This window comes from Pseudoliparis swirei, chromosome 13 (genome assembly GCF_029220125.1).
Source record: "Pseudoliparis swirei isolate HS2019 ecotype Mariana Trench chromosome 13, NWPU_hadal_v1, whole genome shotgun sequence".
Taxonomy (NCBI): domain Eukaryota; kingdom Metazoa; phylum Chordata; class Actinopteri; order Perciformes; family Liparidae; genus Pseudoliparis; species Pseudoliparis swirei.
The window spans coordinates 8,298,792-8,322,974 of record NC_079400.1 but is presented as its reverse complement, the minus strand read 5'-3'; the positions used below and the strand labels follow the sequence as shown (position 1 = coordinate 8,322,974).

The 24,183-nt window shown below is 44.3% G+C and overlaps 2 protein-coding genes across 3 annotated transcripts in view; both read left to right on the top strand.

Annotated features, from left to right (window-relative positions):
- Positions 1-1,394: 1,394 nt before the first annotated feature.
- rpl38 (ribosomal protein L38) overlaps positions 1,395-24,183 on the top strand; it is a 134,003-nt gene continuing 111,214 nt past the window's right edge. The window contains exons 1-5 of one of the 2 annotated variants that reach the window (XM_056430749.1): positions 1,395-1,449; positions 1,656-1,682; positions 2,272-2,332; positions 2,799-2,921; positions 4,350-4,413. In XM_056430749.1, coding sequence (XP_056286724.1) covers positions 1,680-1,682; positions 2,272-2,332; positions 2,799-2,921; positions 4,350-4,375 — 213 coding nt within the window. In that variant the 5' untranslated portion in view covers positions 1,395-1,449; positions 1,656-1,679 and the 3' untranslated portion in view covers positions 4,376-4,413. Of the gene's footprint in view, positions 1,450-1,655; positions 1,683-2,271; positions 2,333-2,798; positions 2,922-4,349; positions 4,418-24,183 lie in introns of those variants that run through there. The other variant, XM_056430748.1, reaches the window with a different exon arrangement.
- Positions 4,421-24,183, top strand: part of ttyh2 (tweety family member 2) — a 60,170-nt gene continuing 40,407 nt past the window's right edge. Inside the window, 3 exon segments of the mRNA XM_056430744.1 lie at positions 4,421-5,301; positions 5,544-5,674; positions 16,898-17,070. Of these exon segments, the coding sequence (XP_056286719.1) occupies positions 5,546-5,674; positions 16,898-17,070 (302 nt within the window). The 5' untranslated portion in view covers positions 4,421-5,301; positions 5,544-5,545.

Here is a 24,183-nt window from a genome sequence, read left to right as displayed (position 1 = left end):
CTGACAGAAACTGTAATGCAGTGACTGACAAGGTGGACCCCTGTAGACACTGTTTAATGTTGTGGGATCATAACTGATGGAGAGACATGTGGTCAAATGTAAATGTGGAGAAAAATAGACGCAAGAATTGGTCACTGCATTTCTCCTTTTGGCTATTCACAAATGTACTTGAGAAAATTTGGTTTCGCTTCAAGAGTTTAGATTCATGGTATTTCAAAAATTATGGCGACAGCCCTGTGTACATCTATGTTTGAAGAGTTCTTCCTCATCCCAATCGAGGGTCGAAGGATAGGATGCCATCGTTGTTTGTTGTACCAGCTCAACAGGGAAGTAAATGAGTCTGCACCACAGTGTTTTCGAGCTGATCGAGAATCAGTTTGTAAGAGTTGATTCCTTTAACGTAAAGTGAAATTACACTTTGTCCAGAGTTTTTTTTAAAGACCCCAATGTAGGACAAGGCATTGATTTACACCTGTGCATCCATTACTGCATACAATGTCAAACTGTTCTCCCAGCATGGCCAGGAGAAAGGGCATGTGAGATGTTGTGATCACTCAGGTGAGGTTGAGAAATAGGCCTATTGCTTCTCCAAGAGCTCGATGAAAAACAATGTAATGTATTGGAGGATGACTAAAGCGTCACAAAGAAGTTGAGTAATGGCCTTCATACATAATAGTCACGCTTTACTGGCATTATATCTTTTATGATACCTGCTGTGTTCAAGAAAAATGGATATCGTATTATGTGTCCAGTTAAGCACCAAATGAATACATTTAGTGATATGCTGGAGGCAACAAATCATTGACAAGCAGCAGGCTGAGATGAAACTCACATTAGACTCAATCCTTCTCATACAGAGTCTATAGCTCCAACATGGATGAGATTTAAATGAAAAAATCAGCATACATATAAATATATTAAACATTTTAAGTACATTTATAGGCTCTTCAGACCTCTATTTTATTGTTCTAAATGGAAAGCGTGTTTCAGATTTGGTACTTGTCTTGATGTGGTAATTTAAATTAGACTTCTCTGGGCAAAGAAAAACAACATTTAACGTCCAAACTTTTCTTTGAATAGGTTGAGTTACTTTCCTATTATTTTAAAGTGATATTGTGCCATATTCACAATTCAGTCAGCTTCCTCATCTGTTTTGGTTTTCTTCTTTTGTCTGTGTCAAAGCCATGAAGCTAAAAATGTTTTCCCATTACAAAATAAATAGTGTATACAATTTCACACCAGCATAGAAAGTAGCTTAGTATACTCTGAGTCTATCTATCGGTACTCCGTAGATATATTTTTTAACAACTTCTGTTTGGCCCTTACAATCGACAACGGGTAAATCGCTTTTCTCTCTTAATATTGGCTCTCTGTACTTGCCGTAGCGTTGTATAAAGGCCTCCCTAACCGGAAGTTCATCCCCTTTCCATCCCCTTTCTTCCAGACTGAGTGAGTTCAACATTTACCGTAAAATTAAATCACAATTGCTATCATCATCCATCCTCTTTAATGTTAATAATCACATTCCTGGTTCTGCTAAATTAAACTTAATCAATTTCGGAGCAAGATGACGAGATAATAATTTGCTTTCCAACACTTTTCTCCCCGTTGTTATAACCGATGAACTGACACCATCTTTTTCTGCCCTTCCGCAGCGTTCAGTCCGCTCACACGGCACCATGGTAAGACTACTTCTCATCTAAATACTTGTGAAAGCTGTGTCTGCCGACCTGAACATGTTGAATATTGCTCCCGCGGACAGGTTTTGATGTGAAACCTATGTGGTGGTTTTTCTAAAGCGTCGTGTTGAGTAGTTGTGATTAGCATGCTGCTACTCGCCTGGCCCAACCGACTACGACCTGTCGCACTATAATGACGTCTCCGCTAGCTTAGCCGTTTTAATTTAGCTAAGGTTATAAGATGCTAGAGGTAACAACTCTAAAACCAGTCTGAAGAGGTTAGCTGTAACATTAGCAGTTATTGTTTGCCGTTAGTAAGACGCAACCTACTCTAAAATTACTAGTCTGACGATGTTAGCTGCAACAGAAGCAGTTATTCTTGCCGTCAGCAAGACATGCAAACATCTCAGGCTGATGTGCTCGTGATGCGTTTAAGTCTTGCAAGAGAAACGATGGACCTAGTGCTGTGTTTCGATTTCTAGCAGAAACATCAGTTCCACCGGTCTTCTGACATCACTTCGTTGTTAATTCTCGATCTGTGGATTTTTGTTGCCCTCGAGACTTAAGTTTTTTTTTTTTTAAATGTGTGCAGCCTCGCAAGATCGAAGAAATCAAAGATTTCCTGCTGACAGCCAGGAGGAAGGACGCCAAGTGTAAGTGATGCATTAGTTGTACATATAATTTGCTCACTTGATATAAGTAATAAACCTTACACATGAGCTTTGCCTGAGAAAAACACCACCAGCTGTTCCATCCTAATTGACTCCTTTTTACAGAGGAAGTAGACTGATTTAGTTCTTCAAATGTACTTTTAATATTTCCTAGTGTAGCCTGGAGTCTGGCTCATCAGAACATTCAACAATGTGTCTCCAGGCAAGCAAACGCCTGAAGATATGTGGACGATAACTAGAAGTTGTTCACATTTTTCTTTGTCTTAAATGGAGTTTAGCTTTTAAAGGATTCTTCAGACTTCCCATAGTCATGTGTTTTTGACAAATGCTTCAGAAATGATTGACCTGCAGGATAGTGTTAATAGTCAGTTTTTAAATCTGTTCACATTTTCATTGCGATTTCAAAGTGGAGTTTAATCTGAACTGCCTGTCGTTTGTCTTCCTTCAGCCGTAAAGATCAAGAAGAACAAGGACAATGTTAAATTCAAGGTGCGCTGCAGCAAGTACCTGTACACCCTGGTCATCACAGACAAGGAAAAGGCTGAGAAGCTCAAGCAGTCCCTGCCCCCGGGTCAGTATTCTTCTTTCACACCGGTTTATTATTTCAGGGCGGTATTATTGACAACTGAAAGCAGCAGTCTGTAAAATGCTGTCTTTGCTGAAACATAGAACTTGTAATTGATGACATTGATAATGTACATTTAATTGAAGGTTGCATCTTCTCTGGGTCTGATTTATTAGGTACTACTAACTTAGAGCATGTTTGTGTGAGTGGTTCTTCACTTGCATCTGTACAAGGATGCACAAGCATGCCACTAGAACAGGGATGACGTGATGTAATTGCTGAAAGCAGCGGGTGGTTATTGTGGTAGCGATGCATTGTAAAAAGAGAATGTGCTAATAAAATGACTCAAACATCATTTAGTGGAAAGCATTGCAGCTGTTTTACAATGTAGGGAATGGATTCAACATGTTTATTGGGCCTTAAGTGCTAAACCAGTGCAGAATTTGTAGTTTAAACTGTATTGACTCAACTGGGTTTTGTATCATTTTAACTGAAGTCCATGGAGGTAGATATTTGGCCCTCATGGAAAATGACTAACTGCAACTCGAAATAAAATTACTGATACTTCTGACAAGGTGGTTTATATTGGAATTTAAAGTCTTGAGGCTAACTACTGTTGGGGGCAGGAGCATCTGTCAGAATGAAGTCATTCTTTTATATTTCGTCTCATTGCTATAAAGGCCAAACAATAACTCACTGCTTACGATAAAAGTATACACGTTAAAAACGACTTCATGGCTGTGGACTCGTGTAGATTACACAGGAGGAAAAACTGTTTGGTGTGCAGCCCAATTGCTCGCCTTTTTGCGGAGTTCGCAGTTGACGCCCAAGTCTATACAGGCCTAGTTGTTCAATTAAATATTATCGCTGTTATGATAGTTTTTTGCATCTAAAGGTCACCTGTGTGTTTAGACTGCTGCGTGTGACGGTTCGTTTTTATTCTGTTGATCTGAATTTGCTTGTGACCGATGTTTTTACTTTATACGTTATCAAAGTTGATCAATGAAGAGGAGGAACATTGTCACTTTTAAAATAGTACTTGCACTTAAATGAGCTCAGACGTTGTGCTTCTGATAATGACTTTACATTAACAAAACCCACAGTAAATTTCGGTTGCATCCATTTTGGGAGACCTGCCAAGCTGTGATGGAAATGTAATTGGTCTGACTACCACAATTGCACTCATTAGGTTGAACTGTGTGCATTCAGTTGCTTTTTAAGTAATTGGTCAAATCATACAATAATTCTTCATAGATCAAAAGATTTCGATCAATCTTAAAGTGGCTGTCGCCCATAGTTCCACTTCGAAGGAATAATCACGCGGGAAAAACGTTTGGAGAATTTTGTATTGCCGAAAATGAGTTCCCCTGTCTTTACTGGTGTAATGTTATAATCCATTGAATATTTTCTAATTTGTAATCTTTGTCTTTGCAGGTCTGGCTGTGAAGGAGCTGAAGTAAATCTGTGATGTACAGATAATTCTAATAAAAATGGAGAAATTGTCTGTGCGTTAGTGTCCACTGTGTTGTCCTGCTGTAACGCAAACATGATGAATTGCGTCGATGTCCCAGATGTTGTGATTCTGCTTGTTAAAATGGCATCAGTCACATGTGGTGGTTTGACTTCTTTCTCTGAGCTCACTGATAAGCAAAATCCACAGTAAGTTCTTGTATCACCACGAGTGAATTATGAGGAGTTGAGCAGTAAATGTTCCATTCAAATATTCATGTGTACGAAAAGGTTTGATAAATACTGGATATCCCACACACACCTTCCACGTATTTGCTCATCTCATAGGAGCATCTATTCACTGCTAGTTTAGGCTTTCTGCTGTTAACTGCATGTACTAAACATTTTAAATTAGGACTCGGATGTATCTGAATCCTCATCAGTGGAGACATTGTGTAGTACAATACACTAAGTGAACCAGTCAATGGGACGAAATGCAGCACTGGTTTGATTTAAGTACAAACAGAGCCCCATATATAATGACTACTTATTTTATGTTATAGTTGGTGAAGATAACATTTGCTAAATTTTTACTCGGACGTCCACTTGTGTGAAGTAACTCTTTGTAATCGTCTCAGTTGACCACTAGGTGGCAGTGCAGTCGTTTAGTCCGCAGATAAACTAATTGAAGCACAATGAAACGGTCTAGGTTTAAATTATATTACAACACAACGGACACGTGACTGCCTAAAAGTATTGCCACAAAAACAGGCTGGCATATATATTTTAAAACCTCGGGCGTTTTTGCGCGCTCCCGTACGCTATCTCCTCGTGTCCTGACTTGGTGCGCGTTCCCGCGGGTGGTGACTTGTGCGAGAGTCTTGAGCAGCGGTCGGTCGGATAGGAGCTCGGGGGTCCACGCGGAGACATCGGCGAAGTGAGATTATTTATTCTTCCATGTAAACAACAAATAACAAAAAAACGGATTTCACTTTACGACAACACCGGTGACTTTCTCCGGTTTCCCTCACGTGTGGCTGAGAGTTCCCACACACGAGCATGCTTTAATCATCGCCTTTGTCTGATATGAGACGGGATTAACATCTCCGGAGCCCGCTGTCGTGCAGGGAGGCTAATTTAGGTTGTGGCCGAACTTTTTCTTTTCTTTTCTCGGAGCAGGGATGTCTTCGGCTCGGGTGGATTACATTGCGCCCTGGTGGACTTACTGGCTTCACAATTTCCCTCATATCAACCTGAGGTTGCAGCCCATTGACAACAGCTTCCAGCCCGAAGAGGAGAACTACCTGCAGGTCAGTAGAAGAAGATGGGACGCTGAGCTTTATCAGGGGCTCAGTGATGAAGGACACAAGTGAAATAGAAGCAGCGTGTGTAATAGTGGGGTTTCAACAGTCTTCATGGGACGTCTTCATAGAATAATTCATAATAAATATGGCTCATCATTCTCCTGCCATTCCTGTGTCATCACTAACATCACTTGTTATCATTCGGCTCTCTGCTGCCTTCAGGTTCAGATTACATTGTGCACTACTGATGGGACAAGTGGTCCATAATGTCTCTCTGTATGTCCTCCAGTCCACATAAAGATTCAACCACATCTATTAGGATCTTTATCCATCCCATGTACCAGGGGACCAAGTGGAAAAAAGGAAAGCATGTCTGTTTTAAGTGCTCTTTCTAAAAGAAATGGCATGACACCATTGAGTTATTAGCCCTCCCCCAATACATATGACCGAAATTGTGTCTACCATAAGAGAGGACCTACCATACACATCTTGTAAATATGCCCTAAATTGGTCTGTGTTAAATTGTATTATTATGTTGTACCAGCCAAACAAGTCTGTCTGTTGGGGAGCCACACAGTGGACCAGGAAGCTCACTTGTGTGTGAGTGTTGCCACAGATGTGTTCCCCCATGGGAAGTGGAGAGGTTTCCATCTAACTTCAGAGGCGCTGGGTGAAACGACCGTTTCACACCGTTTGGAGGAGGGTTCAGGTTCAACTGTTGGACCACCGATGACCCGCCTGTGAACAGCTGTCAAATACTATGAACGAATTCACTGTTTAATTTGTCAGCGTTACAGCTCAGCGTCTGCCAGCGCATGTGTGTTCATCCTGCTGGGAACAGATGACCTTTTAAGTTCATTGCCGCCCACAGCGTCTCAGCACAGCGGCTTGCGCTAAGGGGGGGGGGGGGGGGGTCAGGGCACGTTCAGGGTCCTCGGGAGTCAGAGAGGGGCCTCGGGGAGATGTGGAAGTCATTTATTTCACAAAAGGTGACAGACAGCAGAATAACATTTAGGAATATATTTGTGCGTGTGTGTGTGTGTTGTCAGTCAAATGTAAAAGAACCCTCTGGTACAGGATACACTTTAAAAAATAAGTTAACATGTGACAACAGCATCGGCTGTGAAGGTACGCTTGACTTTTGGTTTGATGCTCTCTGCTCCACACCATACAGCGTGGCAGCACACCTGTATGTGTGAAGGTCTTCTTGCTTTCTTTTCTGCCCGTTTCCGTCCTCCAAGGAAGTAGAGTCAGGGACGCGGGGGAGGGGAGAGCACCGAGGAGACATGCATACCCCCCCCCCCCCCCCCATCGCCGTGACCATCAGCCCGGCTCCTTCTCTGACTCCTCTATCCGCTCCTCTCTCTCTCTCTCTGTCCGACTCAGCCGCCATGCTGCTGCTCCTCTCTTTGGTTTCTTTCTGTTTGTTTCCCAGATGTAGGTCAGCTCCTTCACGCTCCCACTTTGTAGAACAATTTTTCCACAGAGCGCCAAAAAGATAAAGACACAATTTCAAGCCGATGCGAAGCTACTTAAGCCATTCCACGCGCTGTCCGGTGTGTGCTGTCACACGTCATCACGGTCACCACCGCGGTGGTTCACTGCATTAGCAACGACGAAATGCTGTACCTCCGTATCATATGCAGCCAAGCATGGAGAACCAGGGGATGTATTCATTTATTATGTTATACTCGAAGTATTGAGACGCTGGTATTAATGAAGGTTAATCCGGGTTGTTTCGGTGATTGCAGCTGTGTTAAACGATGAAGAATTCAGTCTCACGGACAAAAACTGAAGCTTTCTCATCGAGCCGTGTAATGTTGAGTCCACTCTTTTGTTCAGGAATTGCTGAATCGATGTTTAGGGTGGCCGCTGCGGTGGACGGTATCGAGCAGCCGGGCCTCTGACCCAGACAGTACGCCTTACAGGGGAGCGGTAATTGGCTAATTGGAGTGTGGGCCGTCCTGGTTGATTCCCCCGTTGGCTGTGGGCCATTGAATGTGATGGAATGCAAGGGGTCATGATCTGCCACTGTTGTGTGTGTGTGTGTGTGTGTGTGTGTGTGTGTGTGTGTGTGTGTGTGTGTGTGTGTGTGTGTGTGTGTGTGTGTGTGTGTGTGTGTGTGTGTGTGTGTGTGTGTGTGGTGGATTGTCAGTAAAGGAATGTCTGAGTCACCTGACTAGAGCACTTCTCTAATTTCTGTCTTCTGACAATTATCAAGCCATTCCTCTTCACCGTACACACACACAGACACAGACAGACAGGCACAGACAGACAGACAGACACATGCACACATATATACACATATATACACACATATACACACACACGCACAGACAGACAGACACATTCACAAAAATATACACACACATGCACACAAACATGCACACCACACGCAGACAGGCAGACACATATACACACACACAGACCCACACACACACACAGACAGGCAGGCAGACAGACACACCGACACACAGACGCATACACATACAGACACACACAGACGCACACACAAACGTTTTGGAAAATCTCATCCAGCGATGCATCTGCAGAGTTACGGGTTCTGTGTGGTTGAAACGACCTTCAGAAGGTCACTTGTTGTCGGTCCTTGTTGTTTACAGCACTCCACTTTAAGCATGCAGGGGCCTTCACTGACCTCTCCATGAGGCAGTGGCACCCTCTCTTGTTGAGGATCGCTTGAGGCAATGCACACACTCCTGAGATACTCACTCGGCCCTCCTCAGCCAGGCCCGTCTAAAGTGTTTCATGTATTTCTCAGCTCCTCCTCATCTCTCCGACACCTGGAGGATGAAAAGAGGGCAAACACTGAGAACTGAAAAATCCCAAAATAGGACAGGGGCCTAGTTTTTCTCATGTGTGTGTGTGTGTGTGTGTGTGTTGAGCCAGACATCACGTGTAGGTCGGCAGGTCCTAATCCATCTGACTTCACTTCCCATTTCCTGCTTTGTGACCTCAACACATTTTCATGCTAAATGTTCTCTGTGTCCATCCCGTGGGCGGCGGGTCCTCGTGCTCTGATGCCATCAAAGCAGCCGGGTCACCACAGGTCACGGAGCGGTGCACGGTGAGCCCTAAAACCACAGATGAGTCAGCGTTTCCTTTCCCACTTCAAGTCAATGGGTTTTTGGTCGGACGCACGAAATAATGGTCTGTAGTTCATTTTAATTATGAATCAGAAGATGTTCATCTTGTGATCTCTGAAGGTTTTACGGGTTGGAAAAAAATGAGTTAGCTAACAAGTGGCTTCATGAGACGACTAAACACGCCGAGTCGACCGCCTTCACGGTCGCGTTGCGTTTACTTACACGCAACCGTCCCGTGGTTTGTTTAAAGAGCAACGTTAGCTTTTTTAAATTTTTTATTCTGCTTATCGCATTCACTTCCTTTCCATCATTAGAGATAATTCAATAACATTTGCCCATCGGGGTAACTAAGGCTCTTCTTTCCTCATAGCGGCACCATTTGTCCGTTATTAACCAATCTTCACTTTTCTCGTCTCGCCACTGATCACTTCAAGAGCTCAAGACGGGTTTCTTCTGAAAGCTTTAATCTCGCCGGGGCCCAGTGTGGTACGGGACAAATGAACAAGCTATTCAATTACGGGAGCAAACGCACACTCTTCACACCCTCGATATTTCTGCTTCATTGGCATTTCACACTGAGACTCCCTGGGAACATTGTTCCAGCCCAACGCATTGCTAACAGTCTCCGCCTCCAGACCTCTCTGTTTCTTCTGTTGTCTTTGTCTCTCCCCTCCAGCCCTCATTTGCATGTATTCATCAGTATTTCCTGCCCCTTCCCCTATTTGCACATTGATGTCAGACCTTCACACAATGGTCTAAATGTCGCGTCAGAGCTGCTCGTGTGTAGAAGGCCAAGGACTTCAAGGTCCCCCTTTAAAAAAAACGTATAAAAGTATTATGTCCTTTAATTGATGCGGTTACTTTGATTTCGCTGCCGCTATGATTCCCCAATTTTGGGTTCGCAAACATTTAATCGCCTTTTTCTGCAACCCATCTTCACCTGAAGGCTTTTTACTGAGAACAGCTGATTCTACAACTGGACGCCTCACAACGCTGTTGTGTTAGTTGTGTGATAGAAAATGGGAAACTATGCATACCAAGGGCTACGGAAAAAAAAAACATTATCCGTTCAGCTCTCACAACCAACTCTGATTGCATTGGTAATTTAACAACCCCTATCGCCGCCTCCTCCTCAAGGAAAATCAATCTTAAATCTGTCGTTCCGGATTTCCATGCTTCCTGTCCCAACTCAGCCCCTCTCCCCGTTTGTGTGAATGACTGAGCGACCTCATTGTTAAAATGGGGATTCACCTCGGCTCAGCCTCTGGAGCAGTCTTTTTTTTTTGTGTCTTCGCTTGCATGCTTATAGAAAGATGCACTCGGTGTTGTTGCCCCCTGGCTTTCCAGACGCTCATTAACCCCAATCTGAGAGGTGAGCATCCCCCTATTGGGGGAGGTCTGTGCTCATGAGACAGTACATCCCTCGTGCTGATCTCACAACATTTAAACAGGATATGGCAGCACTGATGCTGGGGTTTAAGATTGTTTGCTGGTCCTCCGAGTTTCCATGTGTCACGATGCGAGTGTGGAAATAAAGAAGTGAACTGGGACAAGTGGATTCAGCCACATTCCCCTCCAGCAGAAACAACAATGAAAGTGTGCTCTTCCCAGGAAGCTGGGGGGTTGGGTTTCCTTTGTTGTGGGGGTGCAGCATCCAAATCATGACCTTTGACTCCCCCGGGGGAAAAGGTTTGGGCTTGGGGGTTCACAGAGGGTGTCAAGGACATTCACCGCAGTCCAAAGGTGTCCCGGTAAGCGTGGCCCCCGCAACAGAACCGGTTCCAAGACAGAGATCCGTGGAGGTTATTCGGTACAACAGGAAAGAGACAAACGTTCCTCTCGTCAAGATCTCGGAGGAGGAGCAGACTCCTCACGAAGCCCCCGAGACCCTCGGTTTGTTGTGGCAGAATGTCGAGGGCAACAAAGCAGCGTAACAGATAGGATCCTTCACCAACGAAGCCCCTTCATCCTCCCTCTTCCTCCTCCTCCTCCTCTTCCTGTCATCCATAGCCCATGGATCGCTTTGCTTGGACTTAATGGTGTCCCAGCTGTGAACATGGGCTGGCCCGGGCGGAGTGCACTCTGCCGGAGAGAGCCGGGGTCCCTGGGGCTCTCACCCGAATGTCAGAGTGTGACAGGCAGCAGCATGGAGGAGGACAGAGGGTTGGACTGCTCCATTGATCTTTTTTTTGGGGGGGGGGGGGGGTGCGTTTCTTCTTAGTGATGATGCCATCTCTCAAGGCATTCGGCAGCCTAATGCGATCCCTTAATGGCAGTAGAAATGAATGAAACAAAGTGTTGTTTGTGTACTGTGCAGCATGTTAAACGTCTGAAAAGGGAAATTGTTATAATATAATAATAAGATTTATAGTATAATATTTCTAAGAGGAATCTCCCCGTTGTTGCTCTTTAAGGGGGAACTGCACCAAGTCATGACGATCCGTTAACACGAACACTACTGAAGGCAGTTTGGTATCGTCTGAGGGAGCTTTGATGAAATCACTGATCATGTGTTTGTGATCTCAGCTTGAGTGCATTCTGGGAATTGTAGGCCTAAATGTCAGGATAACTCTTCATGATTGAACCGGCCTCTTGAGGGTCTCCCTACTTCACAGTCGTACAAGAAAAAAAATCGCGAGAGCACGAAGTGAAAGTAAAAGGCCGTCTGTACCGAGAGGCTCCTTCTTCTCATGAGGCTTTGCCTTTTTCAGGTCGAGTTCCTTCCCGTGTCCGTGTCGTCTTCCTTCTCTAACTGACCTGACAGCCGTTTAGCTCCCTTCGAGTTGAGGGAACGTCACCGTCCATTCGAGCCTCACACTCGCACACACTGTACGTCGGTGCATGCTGTGCGCCTGCAGACCTGCTCCACCTACGCACAGCTGCCTGCCACCTGCCGGGGAGCAGCCGTGCTTGCGGAAGGCACTTCATGCCGCTTAGCCTGCAGCTCACGCGACTCCAAGCTTGTAGGACTCCGCTGTGTGCGTCGGCTCTGCAGATGGAGGAGCTCTCCAGCTCTATCTATTAATTATGGGCACTACGTGTTTATTAAAAATAGATTTTGGACGGGCGCTCGGCATACGGCACGGACTATAGACCACTTACACGGCTCCTGTGTTTCCTGTTGGTTCCTTCCGGCTCCAATGAAGCACCTAAAATCAACAGTGGAGTGCCCATCAAGAGGCTTTTATTCAGGTCAGATATTCTGAGTAGAATAAATACTACCTGTATTCCTTGTTTGGAAAACAAATCTGCAAGAAATCTCCTTTGAGAGTCCTTCTGATGAAATGGCGGTTAATAGGACCAGTTTGAGGCATTTTAGGGGATCTATAAACAGTAATGGAACTAGAACGGGCACTTGGTAGAGCGCATACCTTCGCCGCAGCCACTTTTTGGCATTAGTTGTATGCCAATTGGATAAAAATTTACCGCGCTATGGTAAAAATAAGATTTTGACCTTTTCATGACCTTGACCTTGACTTTTGACCCGATTGCTCCCAAAATCTAATCAAATGGTCCCCGGATAATAACCAATCATCCCACCAAATTTCATGCGATTCGGTTTAATACTTTTTGAGTTATGCGAGTAACACGCATACAAATAAATAAATACACGGCGATCAAAACATTACCTTCCACATTTTCAATGCGAAGGTAATAACATATTAAAAACTATTTCACTACTCTGCTGTCTCCCGAAACTACAACTCGTGTTGTTCTACAGAGGGAGCGAGCCGCCATGTTTCTACAGTAGCCCAGAATGGACAAACCAAACACAAGAAACGGGGACGTTCTTGTTGTTACTTCCCCTGACGGCCACCGTAGTTCACCAACTGCGGCAAAAACTCGAGCAAAACTGCGGTACCGCGATCCGCCGCTTGACATCCCAAAGTAGCGTTATTGCGCTGACGGTGGACGAAGAGGGAAATAAAGGACGATCACTATCTGTAGATATTCAGTAAAATATGCGATGAGGACGTCCGCCTTTATGCTTTTATAGTCGGCGATCTTTACGGTTGTTACATCGTAAACGACCAAACTGTTTTTAACTGACACGAAGAGAACCAACCCTCGGTTACATTACGATGCATTCAGGCGCTGTTCGGTGAAAATGAGCGTCGGGTGAAGGTAAATTATAACCTAATGATGTGTTCACATGAAATCTCATGACATTTTGTTTTGGTGATTAACTTGAATAAACATGAATAGATATTATAGATGGATTATGAGCTGTTTACAAATCCCTCTAAGCAGCTTATAATACATGAGTAAAACTATTAACAATAAGGTTTGTTTTAATCCATAAAAATACAATATTTTATGTCCTAATACTTTGAATTGTGTGTTTTTCTGAAGAATTGTGGATGTTTTACGGACTTCATAGCGGTTGACAACAATAAAAATAGTCTGGAGCCTTGTTGACCAGCTTTTTTAATCAAACAACAAAAGAATCTGATCGTCAATTAATATCGGGCCGCAAACAAAACGTGATCCATAAATCTTTTTTCCTGAACCGCGACTGATCCGCTGCATTTCTAGTGTTCAGCGGGCCGTAATCTGCATCGCGCTGCCGGATGCCTTTCCATATGGACACGTGAACCACGTTGAGGGTTGATTTGTTGCAGGGCTTTTTAGATTAATCAATTACTTTTTTAAAAGAAGCCAAGTTGGCAATTATGATGAATTAATTAGTTGGATTGGTATTCTTTAATACTTTAAAAACATTTTTAGATAAAATGAATAATTGGATTAATTGAAAAAAAACCAGATAAAAAAACTCAATGAGTTGAATAATAATTAGCTGTAATTGGATGTAGTTCATGAACTGGCAGCTTTGTATTCATGAGCAGCGGCTGGAAAGTTCCTCCTGCGTTAACTTCGCCGAGTTCACCTCGGTGTCATCCCTTAACTTAGTCATCCTTTGGGGCAGAGAGCGAATGGCGGATTTTTCTTGCCACGCTCTTGTGTGTTTGTTTTTACACAACAATGAGATTCGTAGGTTTGCTCATTATTCTGGGGGGGGGGGGGGAGAAAAGAAGAACAGCGTTGCGCAACGTTGCAGCCTCAGGGAGAAGCCATCTGCAATGGACTTGTAACATGAGGGGAACTCGGCCATGCTCTGAGTGTGAGGTTGCCATGTGGATGAGGAAGACGTGTCTTTGTGTTCCCATTGTGTGCACAGGAACGCGCAAACACACACTTTGTCTTTCTATGCCTTCACTCGCTCTTATCCCTGTTTTTTTTATTACCAGCAAGATTTCCTCCATCATACTGTCACCCTCTCTTCCTATTTTTTCCTCTTTTTTCTTATTTTTTCTCCCCCTCATCTTCTTCTGCCTCCACATTCTCCCGTGAGGGATTGCCAATCCGCTCAGCTCCATCTTCCTTCCTTCCTTTCCTCGTGTCACTGCCTCCAGCCTCGTGCATCCCCCCCCCACCCCCTTGTCTGTGGAGGAAACAGTGGCCCTCTTGAGTTAAGAATGAGTAAGTAAGGAGCAGGGTGTTACTATAGCGAGACTGTTTTCATGAGACACGACTCCGACTAATCCAGGGTGCAGTGAAGTGGAGCGGCCAATCTGATGTTTACCAATGAGCGAATGTGTGCACCCTTCAGTCAATAAAAGATAAATGGTGTTTTTAAACTAAATGGAAGGTGGGAAAGTGATGGGTCCAGTGTGTGTGTGTGTGTGTGTGTGTGTGTGTGTGTGTGTGATCTTCCACTGAATGCCTGCTACATAATTCAGGAGCCATTACTGGTTCATCCTACTACTGAAAAAAATGGACAGTAGAGAGAGAGAGAGATAGTTGTTTTAGCCAAGACTGCTTTAAAAGCTACCTTGGAATAAATGTTTCACCAAATACATTTGGGATTTCCTTCTAAAGCCGCGGGCACTTTTGACAGAAGGACCTGAAAGCCGGCGTGGTCGTAAGTTATTGCGTCATCGCGGTTGTCCGTCTGTCCGTCTCAGAAACGCCTCGAGGGAAAACGGTTTCATGGACGAACGGATTACAATGTGTTGGTCAAAGGTCACAAAAACTCACATTCATGGCCAAAACTCAATAATTAATATTCTAATTATGACGATGTATACACTAATCTAAAAGTGGAGACACGTTAAACCGAGGCAGAGGAATACAACCGAGAGGTGGGTTACATTCTACGAGGGGTTTTCTGGCAGCTCTGGAGGCTCAGACACCATCGAACTGAAAGATGAAGCAAAGTTCCTCCCCCCCCCTCCCACCTCCGTGCTCTATTATCCACCTGAGCCCCACATCTCCATCTCATTTAGCGCGTTCACCTCAATTAAACCCGGTTTACGGCGCCTCTCTCCTCCCCGCCTCCCCCGACCCGCCGTGGAGTCGACCACGAGGAGCGTCCTCTTTGTCTCACCTTGGTGCGCCCCGCCATCCATCCGTCTGATCTTCTTCTTCTTCTTCTTCCTACTCCTCCCTCCTCCTTCTTCTTCCCTCCTGGAGGCCTCCTCCACACACAAGTCACTTTAACATGCACTTTAACTTAAACACACGTCACATGTAACATACACTTTTAACTTAAACAGACGTCACTTGAAACACACACCTAAACACTTTAACGCTATTTGTTGTCCGAGCACTTTATCTTTATCTTTATCTTATCTTAGACTTAAGTTCACTGTTGCTGTCGCGTTGATTGTTGTTTGTCATGTCTAATGTTGCACCTTCCGGCAAAAAAAAATCCTCGTTTGGGTAAACATTCCTGGCAGTAAAACGGATTCTGATTCTGATAAAAGGCATGTATCCGAGAAATGGGACAAGATGAGGCTCTGTGCCCCAACAGATGGAGCGAGGTCGAGGAGCAAGGAGAGATTATGTTGAGGAGCAAGTGCAAAAACGAGTCAACGCGCGCGTTAAAGATATCTATGAATATCCCACGGTCGTCTTTTCGCTTTTTTATTTGCAAAGCCGACAGCAGAGGGACCGTGTCCGACGACAAACTGTTTCGAGGATTAGCCAATTGACATTTCCATGTCTCTCTCGTGGCAATCGTTGACATACATCCTTCCGTTTTGGGATTATAATCCCACACACATTGAGAAGCATGAGAACAGATGGCTCAGCACTAAAAAGACTTTGGATAAAGAAAAACAAGGAAGAGTAAAGGGGGGGGGGGGGGGCTGAGCTTCAATAAACCCATCTGCTCACAGATTGATGCAGAATTCATCGGAGGCTGTGAGGACAGTCTCGGAGGAGGTGGGATGGGGGCTCAAGGAGGAAGGAGACGGGGAGGAGAACACGCCTGCAGAAGGCAGCTGGTCTGGTTTTTGAGGCTTATCAGGGCGTTCATCACTAACTTTTAACGTCGGTTTGAAATGGTTGGTTTGGAGTCACAGAACATCCTGAGAGGACAGGGATGTATCTGATTCGTCACAGTGGAACATGTCCAGTGGGAGCCAGAAGAAAATAAAGGCCCGGTCCTTTTCCCTTTGTTACTTCAGTCCACTTAGCAGACAATACCTTTTATTGTTCTTTCACATAAGAACAGGCTTGAATGCAGGAGCTTAGATGGCTACACGTCACGATAAGCTCGATTTGTCAGTGCTTGTAGACCATGAAACACGACAGACCAGTCAGTTTCTATGTGGACCATCCAGATCAAAAAACATTAGACTCAAAGAAATTCACAAAAAAATTCACAAAATACAGGCATGAAACTAAAAATGAGCTTTGTTTGTCCCCTCTAAGTACGTTCAGACGCTGGTTTTGCTGCTTTTATTGAAGTTACGGTTCTTACTCTCCCCACTGTGTACCTGTCCACATGTTGCTGCGTGCATTTTGTGTATAATATCTCGTCATATTGTGCATGCACGATGTAATGTGCACACCATTTTCTTTTTGCACATGTAACAGCTGCACACATGTTTATTTATTCTTAACTACCACTCACTGTTAATTCTATGTTATCCCTCTACTCTATTTCCTCCTTGAGTTTCCTTATTAAATGTGCCATCAAAAAGACGGCCTCGTCTTCGTCATGTCGAGCTCTTGAATCATCTCGGTTGTTTAATGCTGCCGAGCATCAGTTACAAGTGGCCCTACGTTCCACTTCAATCACTCAATGACCCCCCCCCCCCCCTCTCTTCTCCCCTAGTCTCTCTTATTCCTGGGCTGCGTGGCGGCCGCGGGGCTCGGCCTCAACCTGCTGTGTCTGGCCGTCTACCTGAGCTGCTTGTGCTGCTGCCACAAGGAGGAAGAGGAGGAGAGCAAGAGGACCAACTCCTGCTGCGTCACCTGGTCCGCCGTCGCTGCCGGCCTCATCACGTGGTGAGAGAGTGGAGGCGAGGTGTCACGAGTACCTGCTGATTAGAGGGCACGCACACACACACACACACACACACACACACACACACACGCACACACACACACACACACACACACACACGCTCTGTTGATGTCTGGGTTTTCAACACTTTTCGTCAATGGTCCTTCAATATTCTTGAAGTTTCTGGAACATTCTGTGTTCCCGCACCCGATCCAAAACATATTACAATTCATAGCTGCTCGTCCATGCTATGTGTCTCTGTGTGTGTGTGAGTCTGTCTGACTGCCTGTGTGTCTGTCTGTGTCTGTGTGTGTGAGTCTGTCTGACTGCCTGTGTGTCTGTCTGTGTATGTGTGTGTGTGTGTGTGTCTGTGTGTGTGTGTGTGTCTGTGTGTGTGTGTGTCTGTCTGTGTGTGTGAGTCTGTCTGCCTGTGTGTGTCTCTCTGTGTGTGTGAGTCTGTCTGACTGCCTGTGTGTCTGTCTGTGTGTGTGTGTGTGTCTGTCTGTGTGTGTGAGTCTGTCTGACTGCCTGTGTGTGTCTGTCTGTGTGTCTGTCTGTGTGTGTGAGTCTGTCTGACTGCCTGTGTGTGTGTGTGTGTGTGTGTGTGTGTGTGTGTGTGTGTGTGTGTGTGTGTGTGTGTGTGTGTGTGTGTGTGTGTGTGTGTGTGTGTGTGTGTGTGTGTGTGTGTGTGTGTGTGTGTGTGTGTGTGAGAGAGTCTATCGATGTGTCTGTTGGGGTAGGTCTGTGAATGTGTGAGTCTGTCTGTCTGTCTCTGTTCTCTCATTTGTATTCTGAAGGTGTTCCGCGTCTCTTTCTTCCTCTTCTGAAATACCCTCAGCTTCTATTTGCATGTCTGGTGTTTTGTGTTGGCAGCAGCGTGTTCCTCTGAACACGCGTCTGTGTCTCACTCACAGAGCAGAGTCCCCGACGAGAAGCCCCGGCCTCTGGTTTGGGGGATGTTGTTCTCCTCGACGTGTGATGGGTGTGTTGGTGAATATTCTGCTGACGATGTGATATACTGCCTGTGACCGACAACTGAAAGACAAACCTCATCACCTCGATGTGCTGAACAGAAAACAAGACAAAGCTAAATAATAGATTATAGGAATATTTTTTTATTTGATAGGGATTATAAACACTTTGAAGTACTCGTGCATGCAGGTCACATACTCTCTCAGTCTTCATAGGAATATTATTCAGATCTTGAAACTAAATACAGCTCAGTATTTATTTTTTTAAACGCTTACAATACTTGTAAACAACATTTCCCTCCAGCGTAATGCTCGCCTGAACTAGCAGACGGTTAAGCTTACCAAGCGTAGCCGATGTGTGTGTGTGCTCCTCTAAAAACCTCCTGTTCACACCGCCGGCTGGATAATGCAGCACAAATAATGTGAAACAGGTCACAGGTTGCTAATGTTGAGAACAATTTACATTCTCATTAGTCTCATTAGCACATATCTAACGTCGCCATCGCACCACAGAGGGACCACAATAATGATCTCAAAGCCTTTTTATCACGGCCTATGGATGAGGACGTGGGAATTGCTCCGTCAACATCTTAAATGACTTGAATGAGACTTTAGAGAATTGCTTCCGTGTTTTTAGGATCCCACCCAGTGTGATGTACCGGTGGAGGAGCCGTGCAACAAGATGCAATTTGTTTCAGCTGGAGGCTGCTGGATCTCATCAGGAACTGAAAACTTTCCTGACGTGAAATGACGCGACGTTGAGTTGCCATAAAGATTAAGATTACCAGTATTGCAGCCGTTAATTCAATTCAATTGAGTTTATTTTATATAGACCATTATTAAAAATTTGCCTCAGAGGGCTTTACAATCTGTACACATAGACATCCCTGGCCTTTGACCTCACGTCGGATTTGGAAAAACTCCCATAAATAGAAAAAAACCTTTCACAGGGAAAAAAAAGGGAAAAAACCTACAGGAGAGCAACAGAGGAGGCGTTCTGGAGACGTTCGTTATTTCTACTTGGATCCAAATTTTCCTTCTGCTGCCGCCTCAAACCTGCAAATCAAGCCGTAACGCTGCCGGCAGACATCAACCGTTACAAATGATCAGGGCTAAAGATTAATTTAGTCTGTTCGAGGTACCGAAACACGCTGATGGCAGCACTGATCGAAGCCGCTAAGCCAATCAATGACATGTGCTCTCCCTTCAAGGAAGCTAATTGAATTTGTGGACACTGTCCTCAATCATGTGACAGTCATGTTCAGGAACCAGCAGTGGGGAGTATCACATTAAGCTTGCAGGGTTATCGATCATCCCCTCTTTTCTTTTTTTTTCTCCAGAGGAGGTTAATTGTTAAACGGATATCCTGAGAGGTCGAACACAATTATGATTTACATCCCCTGAATGCAATTCATCACAGTGTGAGGGAAACAGATGCAGAAAATAAATGCATGTCCAATTTTCACATTTCGAGTATTTAACACCCTCAATTTCCGAAGCTAAATGCTGGTCGCTAAAATCAGGATGATGAATTTTCTGCACGTCAAATAATCTTTGAATCGCAACCCCGCATAAAATGGAACTAAAGCACAAATCATACATCACTTTAACTTTTACTCCGCGGTCTGCAGCGGGCTTCTGTTCCCACCCAGTGGACCGACCGGTCTTCATTATGAGACATTTAATTATGCATGTGAAGTTCCTTAAAAATTGCACAGTGACTCAGAAGTGGCAGCGCCCCCCCCCCACCCCCCATTCTCATATTAAAGATGAATGTTGCAGAATCCCAATATGAAGAGTAAAAGTACAGCAGCAGTAGCCGAGGACTCTGGGTCTCTGACCCGAGTTTTCTAAAGAACATCCTATCTGGTCTTTAAATACCTCGAGGCTATGAAAAATCATGTCTCTCAAAATGTGGTGTTTCATATATTTTTTTCGATGAATAATAATCCCATTAGTGACATTTCGTTCTGGATTAGATTCAAAGAGCCCGACTTGATGAGTTGTAGGACTTAAAACGTGTGAGACGGGTGAAGAGGAAACGTCCTGTGGGAAATCAACGCTCCGTCACGTGATTCATAACTTTGATTACGTCCTGTGGATGTGTGGAGCGAGTGATTGTCCGCCGGGTTTTGGGTTGGATTTGGCAGGAGGAAAACGAGCTTCCTTTTAATCTCACCAGTCCATATCCTCACTTTACCTCCCGACTTCTCTTCCCGTTGTCCTCCTCCCATCCGCTCGCCCTAAATTCTTTCCGTCCTCCACCCTGATGGTGCTCGGCCGTCGTGGCTGGGATGGAGATGTCACTCATGACACACGTAGCTGTGTAGTTCCACTGCTCGGTCACTGATCACTTATCGTACAACACGAGGACATGATGTTGAAAGTAATATTCCGTTATTAAACTAAGCGTGTACGATGTATGCACACCAGCTTGATCATTTTTATTATTATCGAGGTCGTTACGCACTTTTGGTGAGATTTATTGGCACAAGCTTGATGATTTGTACGTTATCGTCTTGGCGTATACGATACGTAAATGTGTCCGTGATCATTTTCTACGTTATTGACTCATCGTACGATTTATGGACATGACTAGACGTAGCCCGTTGTGTTTGTTGACGTAATAATGTCACAAACAAATGAAGCCCTCATGCTGCTGAATGAACGAGGGGTTCTCCTCTATTATAACATTTGGACGTCGCACATTGTATTTTTGGCTGTGTAGTTTTATTTTACTTACTATATATTTAATTGCATTCTAATTCCAATTTTGTAATTTATTATAACTAGTGCTGTGAAAAATAACGCGTTAACGCGTTATGATTAAATTACAGGATTAATTTATAATATATTTAAATATATACGAATATATATGTATATATACATAATATATATATATAAAACATATATGTGGTAGATTTTTTTTATAGAAACACGTGTATTATTATACGATAAAAGTATTTGCATGGGGTGGGGGGGAATCTAAAATGAAGAAATAAATAAATAATAAAATTAAATATATATTTTATTTATAATTTATTTCATAATATATATACGATAAAAGTATTTGCATTTTTTTTTAAAGTTAAAAAATAGTGTTCAGCCTCAGTTGTTCCTTACTCAGTGGAGCCCGTACTTCTTTAAACCCTCGGCTCGCACTCGACCTGCAATTACACCACATGCGCTGTAGGGGCCATTGCCCCCTGGAGGCCAATGTCGCCGCTGCATGCTCCCTATAGCCATGCTCGCAGGTAGGGCTCGGGCTCCGATGCCGTTGCCTAAGCCCTGGATGCCTCCCGTGGGTATGTACAGGCCCTCCTAAGCAGCGACAAACTGATACCCTGGCTGAACTACAATATGACAATATGTTCCAGGGCTATTTATACTAGTGCAAGGAACCACCATTATCAGTCACGGTGCAAATATTTTATTTTAATTTTGTTGTTGTTGTTGATGTGTGATATATTCCAGAGCTCACGGTCACTTCACAGAAACCGTCCGCACATTTCCCAATGCTTTAGTTTGAAAGTTATTTGCTTTTTGATGTGGCTGAGTTGGCTACCCCGGAGCATTGTGGGTAATGGTAAGGTCCACTCGGATTAGGGCTTTGTACGAAGTACTGTTAGGATGATTTGGACCTTTTTTGGTGTTACTTTAATTCCACCTGTACTGCAGCAGTGAAGAGAAATGAGTTGCAGTGCCGTTTCCAGCCACACCGACACGCCGTCGGACCGGTAGCTTCTGAAATGGCCGTGAACAGCTGGCCCTTTGTCCTCGCGACGCAGCTCCTGGCTGCCAAAGGACCTGATTAAACATCGCTGTCTGTTCAATGCACGATGTATTGTAACGTCTCGGACGTTATGGCACTGACGACACGGAGACGGGACGACGTTATTACTCCTCACTTTATTGGGCATCCACCAACACAGACAGCGTGCTCCTCTCAGCTCAGCAGCTCGAACGTCAACAACAACGCTTCCCGTCAACCACCCTTAGCTCCCGTTTTCCGACAGGTTAACCCCGCCTCCCCTCTACTCCGCCAATCACAGGCACGCCCCCTCGACCAGCATGCACGGTGCCACACTGTGATTGACAGCCACTTCACAGGGTCGCTACAGTATTATTATTTGTTATTCGACATTATGATTAGTGCTGTGAAAAATAACGCGTTAACACGTTATGATTAAATTACAGGATTAATTAGTGAATTTTTTTTAACGCTTGCGCAGAATGAGCTTCCAATACGTCTGTTGTTGGTCGTCTCTAACCAGCAGCATGTTATTTTGTCTCTACGTGTCGCGTTAACACGACTCCGATCTCCGTCTCGCGCGCCGCAGAGCTCCGATGCCGGCGTGTGCGCGCACATCCGGATGAAAAAAAGTCACTTGCCCCCCCCCGTCAACAACTCTTCTCGGCTCGCGCGCGGCAGAGCTCAGCCGCGATGCGTGCGCACTGGTGAGCAAGTTATGTGCACCCCTGTGTATAAATGTATATACGTCTTTTGTCATAAATCTTTATGTTCTCACAAAAATATACCGAGAATATCGGTAATATGTGATTAATCATGATTAATCCACAGAAACCTGTGATTAACCTGATTAAAATTTGTAATCGTTTCACAGCCCTAATCATAACACATTTTTGAAGACTTTTATGAAGCATGGCAAGGGCCCTTTTGACAGTCTGATGTGACCCAGCTAATACATACAAATATATAATATTAAGTGTTTCTAAAAGTGTTTCAAAAAGTCTTTAATAACGTGATCATCAAGATAAACATTTATAATACTTTAAATGGAAAGAGGTATGAAACGTAAGCAGTCGAGATACAAAACATCCTCAGGAGTTATTCTCCACTTGAAAAAATATATTTATATTAGTGTGTTCTGATACGAGTGAGTCTGTTGCCCATTGGAAATGAGAGAGAGAGAAAGAGAGAGAGAGAGAGAGACTTGTTTGGGGTCATGTATTTTTAGTTGCTCACAATGTAAATCTTTCACTTCATCGCAGCCCTTTAATTGGGTATTTTGGAAGTTCTCTGGGTCTGAAAGTGGAGAAGTGTTCATGCAACATCGAGATGGGATCTATTTGTATTGTATATTCTAGGCCTATATGCATATCAAGGGGATTTTCTTTTTTTGGGGTGGCTCTCGCTGAGAATTCATGTCTGTATTTGTCCTATCAGGAGCGTCACTGCTGCCATTTTGGGGCAAAATCTCAACTATTCAAACTTGTCTGAGTCTATTAATAGTTGCCGAGGGCTTTTTTCATTTTCCGCTGCAGGCGGGTGCTTTTGGTTCCTTTTCTGAATTCCCCTCAATGTTTTTTATCCACTTTGTCATTTATCAACATGACAGTCTGGATTTTCGCTCGCTACACGGCACGTCAACTCCCATCTCTGATATTCTTCCTTTGAATTAGACCCTAGATATTTAAAGGAGCAGCACTGGAAGGGACTTGTCCTCTTTCTTTGCTCGGCCTCTCTGTCCTCCCAGTTCCCCTTATCATAAAATAATTAGATTCTACCATTACAATATTTGCACGCTTCAAAGAAGTGCATGTTTCTCCCAGCTCCTTCTTACCCGATGCCTTTTTACTGTGTTCAGACTCAAAGAGATTAAAAGGAGCAAAACTCCTGTGGTGTTTTTGAAGAGAGATGTTTTGGTGAGGAAACAAACAACAACAAAAGACATCCAACAAAGAAAATGCATTTATAGATGATTATTAAATGTGTTTGCGTGAAGAGCAGCAATTCTTCCCTTCTACGTCTTCTTCCTTTCCTCCTTGTGTCTTGCTCTCTGCTCGCGTGTCATTGTGTGTGCTGTGAACTCTCCTCGTCTCAATCCAGTCATGTATATTCAGGACACGCCGCCGCTCGTCAGCCAGTCTCTTCTCGTCTGTCGGCATCTTTCACTTGCTGTCTTTCTCCAAACGGATGCTTTTTAAAAATGTCTTCTCTTCGTTGACTTTTAAATGTATCTCCTCCCAGCCTCTCCCTGAGGTTTAAGTTAAAACCTGCCGAGTGGGCGGTTTACCTGCAGGGGGCCAGCTAATGAGGCTCGGTCCTCGTTGTACTAAGTAGGGAAATGGTCCCCGTGGTTCTGCCCCGCACGGCGCTCAGCATCCGCCACGCTGCTGCTG